Source organism: Coturnix japonica, chromosome 4, assembly GCF_054131305.1.
Source record: "Coturnix japonica strain WE chromosome 4, WE-NBRP24, whole genome shotgun sequence".
Lineage (NCBI taxonomy): Eukaryota > Metazoa > Chordata > Aves > Galliformes > Phasianidae > Coturnix > Coturnix japonica.
Window position 1 is genome coordinate 58,825,645 of NC_140666.1, and position 14,049 is coordinate 58,839,693.

A 14,049-nucleotide genomic window follows, 5' to 3' on the forward strand; every position below is an offset into this window, starting at 1 on the left:
TAACTGGAAGTCACATTTTTCTTTCAGTAAATTGCAAAAGAGTGTGTTTGGAGTTCTTTTTATGCATTCTCTCCACCTTCCTCAAGATCAGCAGGTAACCTACGATATTTGCTAATAAGAAACAGATAATTTTAAGTGGATGTATTGAGTGGTGTTCCTCAAGTGTTCCACATAAGTTTAATTTAATTTTTTTCATTGAACTAAAGCCTTTCATTGCAAAGTACTTAAAGATGCCCTACAGAACCTGCCACTCCCAGAAGTAATCAACAGTTATTAGATAATATGGGCAAGACGAAGGACAAGCACACCAGCTCACATTTTAACCATTTTCATCTGTATCAATTATATATGAACAGAAAATGGCTGATGTGGCAGCTCTCTCAGTAGGAGAAGGGAGTGCTTTTATTGATACCTAGGACAGCAGAGGAGAGTAGGTGATGAACTGGGGCCATGGGCACTGTCCCACATCACACAGCACTGGGAGCAAAAGAGGTGCAGTAAACACACAGAGCATAGAAAGAGATCCCCTGGAAATCTCCCATGGGAGCTGAAAAGGATTTAGAAATTGAAGGGGTTGAAAACGAGTGTGAGGGTGAGGAAAAAGAGGCAGAACATAACCTTTCTAGTTGGCAGTATTTGGTGACAAAATGCTGGGTACATTTATATACATCACTCAGACCAACAAAGCTAATTACTCAATCAATTCACATGCATTCTTAGAAATATCCCAGTCTACAGAAAAGGTTAAGGGGCCCCATTAGATAATCCCATCAGATGAGTTTTGCAGATAGACCATGAGGTCATGGACGCGATTAGCAGCAGAACAAAGACAAGAGACCTTCTGGAGTAAAGGAACAAGCTCAGCACATTAGTGCTTACACTCTAGCTCCTTGATTCCATCTACCTGCATACAAGCACCTCAGTGTTTCCATCAGGAGATACTTTCAAGATAACCTACAGATTATATATGTGAAAACACACATAATTCCTTAGAGGAACTGAATAAATATTTATGAAACTGAAATTATGTCTACCAGTCCAGACTGTTTGCTACTACCCTAAAACTTTCAGAAACATAAGCATATTCGGAAGCTATAGGGGACACATGCCCATTTTTTTGTTTGTTTTGTATCAGCAAGACATCTTGCTGTTATTCAAATAATAGGAAACAAAAAGCCACAAATGTCACAGCAACAAGTTTTTCTGCTCACTGCTCTAATACTATTTTATAATTTACAAGGTTCTTTAAGCAGAACCAAACAGAATATCTATTATAAAGCACGTAACATCTAATGAACAGGCAGATAAACCTGTTCTCTATAACAGTAACACAATGTAATCCAAGAGGATTATTTGTCACTCTACAGACATCAAACTAATTCCAGCTCCCTCCACTTCTCCCCTGTTTTTAGCATGTACTACATACAAATAGATACAAGGCTGTCCAAGGACAACAGCTTCTCAAAGCTGTTATCTGCAGGAGAAAATCTTTGAAGAATTACGTGTTCTTTTTCTCCTCCTAAATATATCCTTCCCTCTGCTGTGTCGCAGGAGCATGGCATACCAACTGACATGGGGTACGCAGTGGCTCCACACCACTCTGGGGTCTACCCGGTCCACATCCAGCTGTATGAGGCCTGGAAGAAGGTCTGGCATATCCGAGTGACCAGCACAGAAGAATACCCGCACCTGAAGCCTGCACGGTACAGACGGGGCTTCATCCACAATGGCATCATGGTACACTACATTTCCATGCTTCATAGCAATATTACTTTAAGTGATTCAATCGTACGCTATTTTTACCAAATGTCTCAAGTTTTAATGCAATCATTAAAATTCTCTGTGATTGAGGATTTGTAAAGATGCCAAAGGAGTGCACTTGTTATGCAATTTTAAAAAGTCACAGAAACTCAGGCAACTGTAAATGTAATCCTCTGAAACTAAGTGTATTTGTAACCCAATCTACTACCAACCATCAGTCAAAAATATAAATGCATATTTTGAAATTCATTAAAGTGTCATTCAAGGTCTGGTTCATCTCTGTGCATGAAAGGATTAGAAACTCAACACTAGAGAGAATGAACAGGTGGAAGTAATCTCCTCCAGCATTTCTCTAGGGCCAAGGTTTCTTTCTGACCTGATTGTGCTCCTGAATCTCCCGGAACCAGGGACTGGACACATACTTGACTCTTCTACACCCCACATTTAATCTCTAAGATTATCCAGCCCAACCGTCCACCTAGCACCAATAAATCCCACTAAACCATGTCCTTAAGTACCACTTCTCCAAATCTCTTGAACACCTTCAGAGATGGTGACTCCCCCACCTCCATATGCAGCCTGTTCCCAATCAGTCTTTTGGAGTAGTTTTTCCTAACATAAAACCTGAATCTCCCCAGTGCAACTTGATGGCATTCCTTCAGTATGTCTCAATCAAAACCAACAAGTTACTGCATAAAGTCCAATTATGATTGGATTCAGCAATGCATTTACACATTAAAATGCTTCGCTGATCTTAAGGTTTATTTGTTTTTTGAGTAGAAAAATGAAAGCACTGACTGCAGGGAAACAAAAGGCCTTACCCAGGTGAATCGTGTCTCTGTATAAGTTAGGCAGTATCTATAAACTCTGACATTTGTTGTCTTTACTCATTGCAGCAGAGCCCTTTGATTATAACTAGTTAGCAATGTAACTAAAACATCTCCTTTTCCAAGAACAGTTTACTTCCCTACATCTGCTAGCTTGCAAATTTCTGACATGCAGCCTCCTGATTAATGATGGAATAGAGGCCTGACCTCAGATCACTCTCACATGCAGGCTCCACCAGTCCTGAATGGTTTGACAGACAGAAGGGTTTCACTGTGATTTTTGCACACTGTAATACACAATGTGTTATGTTAAACTGAGGAAAACGTGAAGCTCATTTGAGGCCCACAGCCTTGAATGCAAATTCATTTCAGTGCCTCAGTAACGTTAATTACCTGCAGTAGTGAAGGTGGCCAGGAAGCATTATTTATCCTTAAATAAACTAATCTTGCCAAGGGAAGAAATATTTAGCTTTTTGTTTTCTTTCTCTTCCAAACACCAGGAAACAAGCCCTTAATTATTATTGGATGAGCTAGCTAAAGCAGTCTGCGTGTGTGATGCAGCTTTGCATCTGGAAATCATATCTGCAGGAATTTGCTTACAGTGTGAGTGCAGAAGGTGCACTAGAGTCTATAAACACACTGGGTTACAGAGTCGGAAATGACTGCAGCTTTGTTCAAGGATTACAGCAAATACATTAAAGTAAGTTTACAGAAATAATATTACAACGATGCTGTCATTTTGTTCTCAGGTGCTCCCTCGACAGACCTGTGGCCTTTTCACTCATACTATTTTTTACAAGGAGTATCCTGGGGGTCCTCAGGAGCTGGACAAAAGTATCCGAGGAGGTGAACTTTTCCTCACCATTCTCCTGAATCCTGTAGGTACCTTCTTTTGCTACTTTTGCTACTTTCGGACACACTGGAGTGATGGGAAGGAGGGAGGGAAGAAGGGAAAGGTATTAGTTTCCTTTGATCTACATTAGGAAATTAAAAAGAAGATTACTTGATCAGAGGGAACATACGGTTTAAGACGAAGGAAGAAAAAACCATCCAGAAATTAGTAAAAAAATTCTGGCTGTATGCAGCAAGTTGTTGGAAAATGCATTCATGTCATTTTCAAGCTTTCTCTCACCCTGAAGCTGAGTCCTTGCAAGAGGAAAGGACATTGCCACGTCTAACCAATATTGAAAGAAAACAGCAAGAGTAGAGAGAGCAGAGTGACCTTATTCAACTTTCCTCTCTGTTTCCCTAATCATAGTTCTGCACACTCCTAAGAGAACTTGTTGGAAACTCCAGGGCTCAGGGCTGATATCATTCCCTCGCCACCACTTCTTAAAAATAGGTCCTGCATAGCTAAAAAAAATACCCTCAGGCACTATATAGACTTCTAATGCCTACACATCACCTAGCAGTTATAGAAAAAAGATGAAATTGGCTGAACATTACTAATGAGGCAAGTGCATATAGGTAAGAAAGTAATAATTTCACAAAATACATGCAGAATAGCACCAGGAACAGTATTATCCAAGAATATATTGTGTTCAGTTATGCACTTTTTCTTTGTCAAGATTTTACAAACCATAACCTATTGAATATCTATGTAAATATATATGTGCATAAACAGTCTATACACATATGGTTTGATCACGAGTATCACATTCTTTAGGATGATTTGCATAGCTATTGACCAGTTTTGTCTCTCAATAAAACAGGCTGAACTGTGCCATGCTAAAATGCATGTGCTCCCATAGTTAAGACAACACAATGTGTGTAGATACACAGATTTGACCGTGCTTATCAAGGAGGAAAGCCACATGACTAAAAATGCTGCATTTTGAAGTAAACAACAGCCTGGTGCCATTTGAGACAGTAGCTTAGATGTTAGAGGGAGAAGAACAAAAAGTATACCTTTTTTTTTTTTTTTTTTTTTGCTGTTGTCCTCCCTTCCTCCTTTTCCTCTCAAATAAGGTATTCTACTCACAAGATAAATGACTTGTGTCTTGGTAGGTGGCCTAATTTTCAGTGGTTTTCAACTATGGTACTCATTGACTTTTTTGTAGAGGTACAGAAACTTCAGTTGAAGCTAGCTCTCAAATCCAGGTCGCTTTTATTTAAAGACCTAAGGATAGAAATTGGTGTCCTATAATTAGATGATTGTGTGTGAAAAATTTGGCTGGGGAGCTACGTTGGTGCCTGAGTCAAAGCAATTCAATGATCATAAAGAAAAGGGACATGTCTATTAGGAATTTTTCTATATCATACATGACAGCTAATTGAGAATACTAACTTGAAAATAAAAAAGCCGTTCTTTATCCTCTATCTGTTTACCTCTCTGACATGCTTTTTTCCCCTTAGCTTATTTAGTTTAACCTGGCTTGGGATGCTGCTGAAATTTACTGTGAGTTTTCTCATACATGGATTATTACCTGTGCTATCTTTGACTTAACTGAAGTTTTCCCCAGATTAAAACAGGTGAGCACTCAGCAGCAGTATATGCCCTCTTCCCAAGAAGAGGGATGCTCAGAGCATCCTCATTTCCTCCATCAATTGCCTATTCCACATCCAAGTTTTTGAGTATGCTCAAGCCACTCTGATTTCTTCTACATTTTCACCTTTTCCTTAAAGTACAAAATACTTCTTGTACCCTCCAATTTTCCTATAGAGTTCATAAAGTATTATTGAGCAGGATGAAACAAGATAGGCTTATCTCAACACTTATGATAGTCTCCTCAGTGTGTTATTCTGGAACCTCTGAGCTGCTTCTGAGTAGGAACAACCTCATAGGTGCTAGAGCATCTCTTCCCCCAGCTGGTCCTCACCCAAAAAACAACCAAATCTCTCCCTAAGGGGGCTCATAGCACAAACAGGCACACTAAGTGTCCCACCTGTTACACTGCACATAACGGAAAACTCAAGAAAAACAGTTGTATCCTTTGCTTATTAATGGTATGAGGTTTCAGAAATGATGCAGCAGCAAAGATGAGACTTTTCCTATGGAGGTGGTATGTAATGGCATGTGAAGCACTCCAGATTTAACTGTGCCTCAGTGATGTTCACAATAGAGTTAAAAAGACTTCTTCCCCCCAAAAAATAAATAAATAAAAAGGGGGAGGAGTAAGGTGTTATTTGATTTTTTTTTCTCAGTACTTGAGCTTGTTTTGACCAAACTATGTTCCAATAACTTGAGATCGCAATATATATTATTGGGTGGCATTTGAAGAGAGCAGCTTTATATCTATACTGTTAACGTTTGATTTTTTCCCCCCTCTACTTTTATGATTTTCTATCTCTACCTCATCAAAACAGCTATTTTATTGAGCTGAGGCACACAAGTGAAATACTGACATGCACTTCCCTGACTCTGAGTTAAGTATGAATCTACTCCAATATAGTGCTTATTCAGACAGGAAGAAATATAATTTAATCATGTATGAGCTGAAGATATACCACAAAACTCCACCATCATTCAAGTCAGGTTGGTACGCTACCGTATAAAATATGTGATGATGAGAATAAAAAAAATCCAGCCTTATCTCAGAAGGCTACTGATGTAAGTAGGAAGAAAGAATAAAATGAAATCAGCAACAGCTATGCACCCATTTTTTAAAAAAATACCAAATTTGGACAGCACACAAACAAGTAAATGGGGAGGTCCGGTTTTCATTCAAAGTAAGAAAAGATGTAGAGTTTTGGTGGTTAATTTGAAACACAACAGGGATTAGTATCCTAAAATCCATGCTATCTTCTGAAAAGGATCAAAAGAATGTCTATTCCAGACTCCACTGATAAAATAAATGGTGTGCTGTGAATGTGATTTTCTCCCCAAACTTCCGTAAGAATAGCAATGAGAGATTTTACAGCATATAACCTAGAAGACTTCCAGACACCTATGTTCATTAACAAGTATGCTTTTTTAAAACATTTGGATATTAACCTATGCATCTGGGGGCTTTACCAAGAGCAGTATGGTATAAACCAGTGTGTGCTGTCTGAATGGATTATGGAAATGAACAACTGTCTGGAATGCAAAGACTCTTTGAAAAATCATATTTTTTTCCATCTTATTTAATGAAATGCCTAATGTAGTTCATGGATAGAAATAATTTCCATAAAATAAAATCTTAACCATAACACAATAACCCCTGCCATGTAATTCGCTTTACCTATCGCTGTAGTTGCCCCGCTGAGTTTTGCAGCAAAAGCAACTGTCTGTACCATTGTTTATTTTTTAACTGTTGACATTGTTTACTTTTTTTTTTTTTTAAATCTAAAAGTCACAGCTCAGACTTTTTCTGGTGAGGAGAAGACTTACATATAGAAAAACTAATAATTGCATCAGTTTTGGCTAGCATGATTTCCAGTTTCACATTTGGGTCCTGGTATCCCACAAGGTACACAAGTGCCTATTTGCTCCTGACCTCCCTATCAGAGAGAACTACGCAATTTCTCCCAAAATAAATCAGGTCCTGTTCTGAGCATGGTTTGTCCCAGGTCTGTCCTGGGAAGCCAGCCTGGACAAGAGTGTTTCAACTCTTGTAGACCTCCAACACCATCCACAGAAAGCTTTGAATTCCCACATCTTCCTCGTGTCTTTATGTCCTTGAATATGCAACAAATTACCTGGGCAATGCATAACACCAGTGCCCTACAGCTTTAAGTCATTCTTTCAGGTACCTTGAGCTTAAAAAGCAGACATGCAAGCAAGTATTGGATTTGAGCCATGTGTGCAGAAGTGTCATCTGGCAGGAGCTGTGCAGTCATGATCTTCTCCCTCAAGTGGGCACGGAACAGCGGCACTCTCCCTACTTGGTACACACACATATACACAGCACTGCTGGCACCAGCTTCTGATGAGGCCTGGAAGCAACCAGGGCTGCTGGGGCTCTTGAAACTTCTTTCTGTTTGCCTTGTTGGAAAGGGCTGTAGGTGAAATTGCTGCTTCGAAATAGACTGATAGCACCAGCAAAACAAGCAAAGAGGCACTGTGCAGCATGGCCCCTTTCCCTTCACAGCATTAATTCATCACCCCGCTAACTCAAGCTGGCCCTTGGCACCAAGAACTACCACATTTATTCATCTGATGGAGGGGACAAGAGTACAGCTGAAATCACTTCATGTCCACTGTTACCCTGAGACAAGGCTTCCAGAAGTGAAAATCCATACGCTATTCTACAGTAAACAAAATTATTACATTTGCTTCACACAGCATAAGACTTTCTTTTTCAGTCTGTTCTGAATTTCAGGAATAACTGCAATCCCTTAATTAAAATCAGCACATCACCACCTTTTGCCTTGGAACACAGCTATTTCTCTAAAATGAAACAAGAACTCAGCTATTTCTGTTCTCCCAGCTTCCTAGCTTACCAAGTCAAGGTTCAAACCTGAACACATGTGAACAAGTGGGGTTATAAGCCATTCTGAGCAGGCACATGCATGATGAGGGGATGAGGGATGTTTAGCATGAATAGCAGCCCAGGCTCAATGGAACCAATCAGCGCTGGCTTCCAAGAGGAGTGCCCAGTTTTCAAGTCTCAAATTGCTGTCCATACATCCTCTCTGCATTGATATCCATATGGATAGAGTAGTACATAGGATATCACAGTATCCACTATTAGTCTAAGGAAGCAGGTTTCTACCTCATTTTCCCCCCCTCCTGCCCCAAACAAGCGCAAGTACAAACACTACTTAAATAATCAAGATTCTGATTAAACACTTTTTCAATTAGTTTGATTACTGAAGCACATTTCAAATTTAATTAACTGTGAGGCAGGGAATTTACGAAATAGGAAAAATGTAACAGATAGGAAACTTTTATAGCAGGGGGAGGGTGGGAGATAATTAAGTTCTTGTTTGAGGTAAAGAAAATACATTTACATTTTGGAAAGGGAAAGAACTGCATATCTGCTCTCCATTCCCAACATAAAAGCACTTCCAATGAAGGCTACTGGAAAATCTTCTATTTTTCTCTCCTGAAGCTTGACAAGCACAGGGAATACAGAAATCCTGATCATTACCCAAAATGAAGCGATTTCAGCAAATGTATAACAAGTATATATTAAGCTCATATAAAAAAATGTTTGCACTTTTGAAAAGAAATACTACTACAAAAGTAGTTAAATTAGAAAATGCCCAAGTGACATTGCATTAGGATAGTTTCTTGAGAAACTGTCAACAGGATCTTCTGATGGATTTTTTTAAATGGTTTCTACTGAATACTCTGTGGCTCAGATATATATTTTCACTCTCTAATTTATGAATCCTAGGGATGAGTCACGTCTGGCAGAGATGATTTAGTGGTATGCAGAGGAGGGATAAATTCCACCAACAGACAGAAATCAAACCAACTTTCCTTTGAGTTTTAATGAGGGCTATAAGAATACCAGCCAGACCTTTCCAGGACCCAGCTAATGCAGTAGGCTGCTTGAGTCTAGAGTTTGGGGTACTTATTCTTTGCATAAACACTTCAAAGCAAAGCTCATTAAAGGTAGCAGGAAAAGTCTCAGTGAACAGACTGGGTTTGAAATAAATCTACATAGGGCAACTCCTTCAAAAGGTTTCCATCTAGCTCCTCTCTGAACAGTTTCATTCATTTTAAGGCTTAGAACAATAACAAGGAGCTTCAGATGTATTTAAAAATTAGAAACATGCATGCAATTTGGGATGGAAAATGGGACTTTACTGTGGCTATTGCAGGTTTCTTTTACAGTTTCATACCAAAAAAAAAAAAAAAAAAAAAAGAAATGAAAAATTCAAATAGGATATTTTTTCTCCTTTTTCTGGACCAAAGCTAGCAGTTCAATCAGTGCTATGTTATTATCATCAATGCTGTTTGTTTGACAATGCTACTGTGATTTGACAGCGACATCAAAAATCAGTTAACCACAAAATTCTAATTAGGACACAGGCAGAGTCAGCATTTTCCTGCCAGTGCTGAGAAAACAGCAAAACCACCACAGTCAAATAGCAATAAGCAAGGGAAGAAAAAAAGAAAAAACATCAATTGGTCAAAAATACAAAAATTTTTTTGTGAAAACTTCTTTTGTACCTAATCTTATTCTGATAGCAAACAAAATCTTTCACCCAACTAAGAATTACAGCTCTTATCTCTGCACAGTGATAGCATGCATGCCCTTGTTAGTTGCACCTAAAATACAAAACATTGCTACACCTTCAAGTCAGTAACTAAAGAATTACCCACCACATTGCACTCCTGCATTGTCTGGCAGCTTTCTTTCCAGCAGCAAAAGTTCATTTCTGGTCACTTCTGATCTCATGCAATCTTTCCACATGAGAAGACCCAAGTCCCTGGTAGGGTGTGCATCCCACAGAGAACACACAGCCAGCATTAGCTGGCAACATGAAAGCACAGCATCCCAAGTCAGAGAGCGCCAGAACCATTAGGAAATGCTTGTTTCAGCCTACTTGTTCTGATTTTTCTTTAGAGCACTAGCCAGGAGAAATACCATGGCCTTAACATCTGAATCTAACACTACCCAGCTACTTAATGTGATAGAAAATTATCTGGTCTCAACCCCACAGCAACCTGATCCCTTGCAAAAAATTATAAAAATAATAATAATAAATAGCTCTTCAGGTGCAGAGCATCCCACAGCTTCAACAGGAAAACAAAGTCACCTTAAAGTTCTGATTGGATGGTGGGTGACTTTTGTTCAATTTGTTGTTGTTAGGATTTTTTGGTGTGTTTTTCCTTTTTTAAACAAACAGAAATTTCCTTTTCTCTTTTCCAAAGTCTTGCCAATTCCTTAGAAACATTTTGCAGTGCTTTGAGGTGCTTTCAAAGCATTATTTTCTCAATGTTGGCTTTATTGTTTCCTGTAATTATAAGAAATGCAAGGGAGATTTTATTTCAAAGAATTCAACATTCCAGTCATTTTTAGAATGTTTTTTTTTAATTGTTGTTTTTGGTTTCTTTTTAATTCTAATTCTCATTATTTACTCAGCTTAATTTCCCTTTAGAAAAAAAAAGCAAAAACAAACTCTTTCCAGGATACTTTTTAAATCCCCCCCCCTTGTTTGTCACCATCTCTGCTCCACACTGCTTTTTTGTCTTTTTTTAATTGCTTCCCTTCAGATCTATTCATTCACTTCTGTGCTCAATGTACTTGGTCCAAAGAGAAGGCAAGTACACTGGTGTTACATTCAGCCTGCACTGAGGTACTTCCTCCTCAAAGAGCTTTACTGATATGCACCAGTAACGCTTTTAAGGTGTGCTCACAGCTGCCTCTATCATAAGCTAACATGAACAAGCACAGAGCATGAAGTACAGCGAGGAAGCTGAAGGAACAGAGCAAATCTATCTTGCTTCAAAATGCAGTCCATGAAGATTTACAATTAAAAAAATAAACTTCATAGCATACTGCTCCCAAACTGAAATACTTCCAGCACCAAAGAGCAGGTTTCTTACAAGAGAGCTTAATGAACTCCATTGGAATTTAAATATCTGTAGGTTTTTCCAGATCTGCATGTCAGCCTCAGAACTAAGTAGGTTCAGTCCATGTTCTCTGACCATTGCCCCTTTTTCAGCTTCCTGAGAAATGCTCAGGCATATTTAAAGCCCACTCTTACAAACTGTTCTGTATATCACATCTACAGCAACCTGTATTTTACATCGACAGTATCCACAAGGTCTTCAGTATCTTTTTTCTAGTTCATCTCCTTCACTCCCCTGCTTCATAGACGATAAACTACAGTCATAAACGTTTAACAGCCAAAATAAGCTAATAAATACAACCCTAAATATTATCGCCATTACAAACAAGAGCAAGAGTCATTTCTTCTAAAAATTCTCTTTAAACAGACAGCTTTTTATTAAGTCAGCAAGTAATGGCACAAGAGGCACCTCAGTCCAACACTAAAGTAAGAATAAGTATGCTGGGCTTTGAAAAGACTCAGCAAGACCCACTTGCTCAAACAAAAAGTCAGTTAATTGGATTTACTTGCCAGTCTGGTGCATATTGCACTCATTATTTGTTGACCTTAAAAAGATGATGGATAACCCTTAATATCATCACCTCTTTTAATGCAGCATCCTTCCGAATTTCTGTTAACTTACAGATGTGCCTCAGGTCCAAAGCCACCAGCCCCACCTTAGAGATACCAACAAGTTAACTCCAACAGAAGAAATAGCTGTTGACCTTGCTGCATGTGAGGACAAAGATTTGCAAAAAGTATGACCCTGTGTGTGTACATAAGGCTACCTTCAAAAAGCAGGAAAAAAATCAGAAATTGAAACAAAATGGGAACCTAAAATCTTAAGGCTTTCCCCTTTGTCCAGTCAAGGCTGACTGCAATGAAGAAAGATTTTATGCAGCCTAAACTAGGATATCCCTTAGAGAGATCATTAAATTGAAGGTCTGTATCAAGAAAAAGATTATTTTTTATATCTGGTGTCTTAATTCAGAAGACACCTCCTCTCTTTCTATTCTTTCTCAGTATTTCTCCCCGGTATGGATATAAAGTACACTGGGCTAACTTTTTTTCTTATTACTGCAAGGCATCCAGTCTTCTGATGGTTCCTTTTTCATAGTTCCACCATAAACATAGTTATAGATTTACATCTGCATCACCACAAAGTGCCCAGAGATATAAGTATACTTTGCAAAAGTATGTCTTGTCTTCCAAATCAAAACAAAATACCGGCAACTAATAGACTTGGAGAATATGCCCTACAAGAGCAACTGAAGAAACTGGGTCTGTTTAGCCTGGGGAGAAATGAGGCTGAGGGGAGACATTATTGCTCTCCTCCAATATCTGAAAGGTGCTTACAGCGAGAGCCGGGTTGGCCTCTTCTCACTGGTGACAGGATGAAGGAAAATGGCCTCAAGTTGTGGCAGGGTAAGTTTAGGTTGGATATCAGGAAAAACCTCTTTACAGGAAAGGTTGTTAAGCACTGGAATAGGCTCCCCAGGGAAGTGGTTGAGTCACCGTCCCTGGATGTGTTTAAAAACTGTTTGAATGTGCTGCTCAGGGACAGGATTTAGCTGAGGGTTGTTAGTTAGGGGACTATGGTTAGGCTGGGGCTGGACTTGATGAACTTTAAAGTCTTTTCCAACCTAAATAATTCTATGATTCTATGACTTTTAATGTTGAGAAAAGTAGAAGAAAAAGGGAAAGTTAAACACCTAATAAGTCAAACATTTATTTTAAGCTTCTCTTGTCTCAGTCAAACAACTCCAAGAAACTTTAACCTGAGCTGAAAAGTAATATATGAATTCAGGAAAATTAGCTTCTTTTGTAGGAATTGGTTGCTGATTGAGAGTGAAATCAGACCTGTGATTGAAAGGAAACTTAGAACTCAACTCAGGAGAAGCTGACCCTAAATAAGGTGCATCATTATTTTAACTGTAAACAAAACATGATTGCACACCACAGAAAGACAAATTCTTCATAAATATCAAGGGATGCTTTTAATTTTGATGGCCACTTAGATGCATTTACAGTGAGTGTAAAGAGGCTACTGCTCATTTCCAGTTTGTTAGATCCAGATTCTACATTTCCCACATGTCATACTTACATTTTGTTTTTGTTTCCTGCCTTAACTCCCCACAAGAATCGACAGGAATCACACTATTGCTTCAGAATATTAAATGTAAATGCAAAGAGGGGTTAATTCCTACCTTCCACGAGAGATCTGGGAGTATTATTGTGGAACATCTTGAGCATTAATAATATTTTTATTTGCTTTGTTTCACTGAGCATAACTGCAGAAAAGAATAAAAAATAACCTTGGGCTTTGTAGAAGATACAGTGTGATCCAAAAGTAATTTATAACTGTTCTAATAAGGGCCATGTGAATAGATAATCTCATCATATTTCAGGAACAGGAGAAACAAAATCCTCCCCACTACAAAAAGGTCAATATTCGTTGAGCCATCATTAGCAGCCTACTGCACATGGGAGAGGGACATGCCTGTCCCTGTTATTTTAATTACATTACGTTCTGTCTACCAACATAAAAGGGAGCTTTATTGTTAACCAGCTATGTCAGAATTTGTTTTAATGGTTACAAACACATCACAGCAAGTTAATATATATAAAGATAGTCGATTCTTATTCTTCTTTGTACTGCAGCCCTCTGACCTGCATGGAAAATGTAAAGACCAGTTGTACTGTGTGTAAGTGGACACTGCAGTGAAGCACACAAATAATCAGATGCTCGTCCCAATTCAGAGGACCATGAGGCTCCATCCCAGGAGCACACCAGCCAAAGTCACCTATTTGGGTGGTGTCACTGCGTGAAGCAGTCAGTAGCATTTCCCTGAGTATGTGGGTAGTATCTCTTTATTCAGAAAGACACTTGTATCCCCTGCACATTCAGAATTACAAACACCTTCCGTCCTCCTCCTGCCACAGTCCATAGTGAGGCTCAGTATAACCAATATGCACTAATACTGAAGGACGACATACTACAAAAGTACCTCTATCTACCACAGTCACCCCT

At 38.8% G+C, this 14,049-nt stretch overlaps 1 protein-coding gene across 4 annotated transcripts in view; it reads left to right on the plus strand.

The window, feature by feature from the left end:
- The window catches only part of LOC107313584 (N-deacetylase and N-sulfotransferase 4), a 104,852-nt gene that overhangs the window by 58,391 nt on the left and 32,412 nt on the right, over positions 1-14,049 (plus strand). For all 4 annotated transcript variants that reach the window (XM_015861948.3, XM_032444373.2, XM_015861949.3 and 1 more), the window contains 2 exons: positions 1,552-1,737; positions 3,338-3,466. In XM_015861948.3, coding sequence (XP_015717434.2) covers positions 1,552-1,737; positions 3,338-3,466 — 315 coding nt within the window. The remainder of the gene's footprint in view (positions 1-1,551; positions 1,738-3,337; positions 3,467-14,049) is intronic.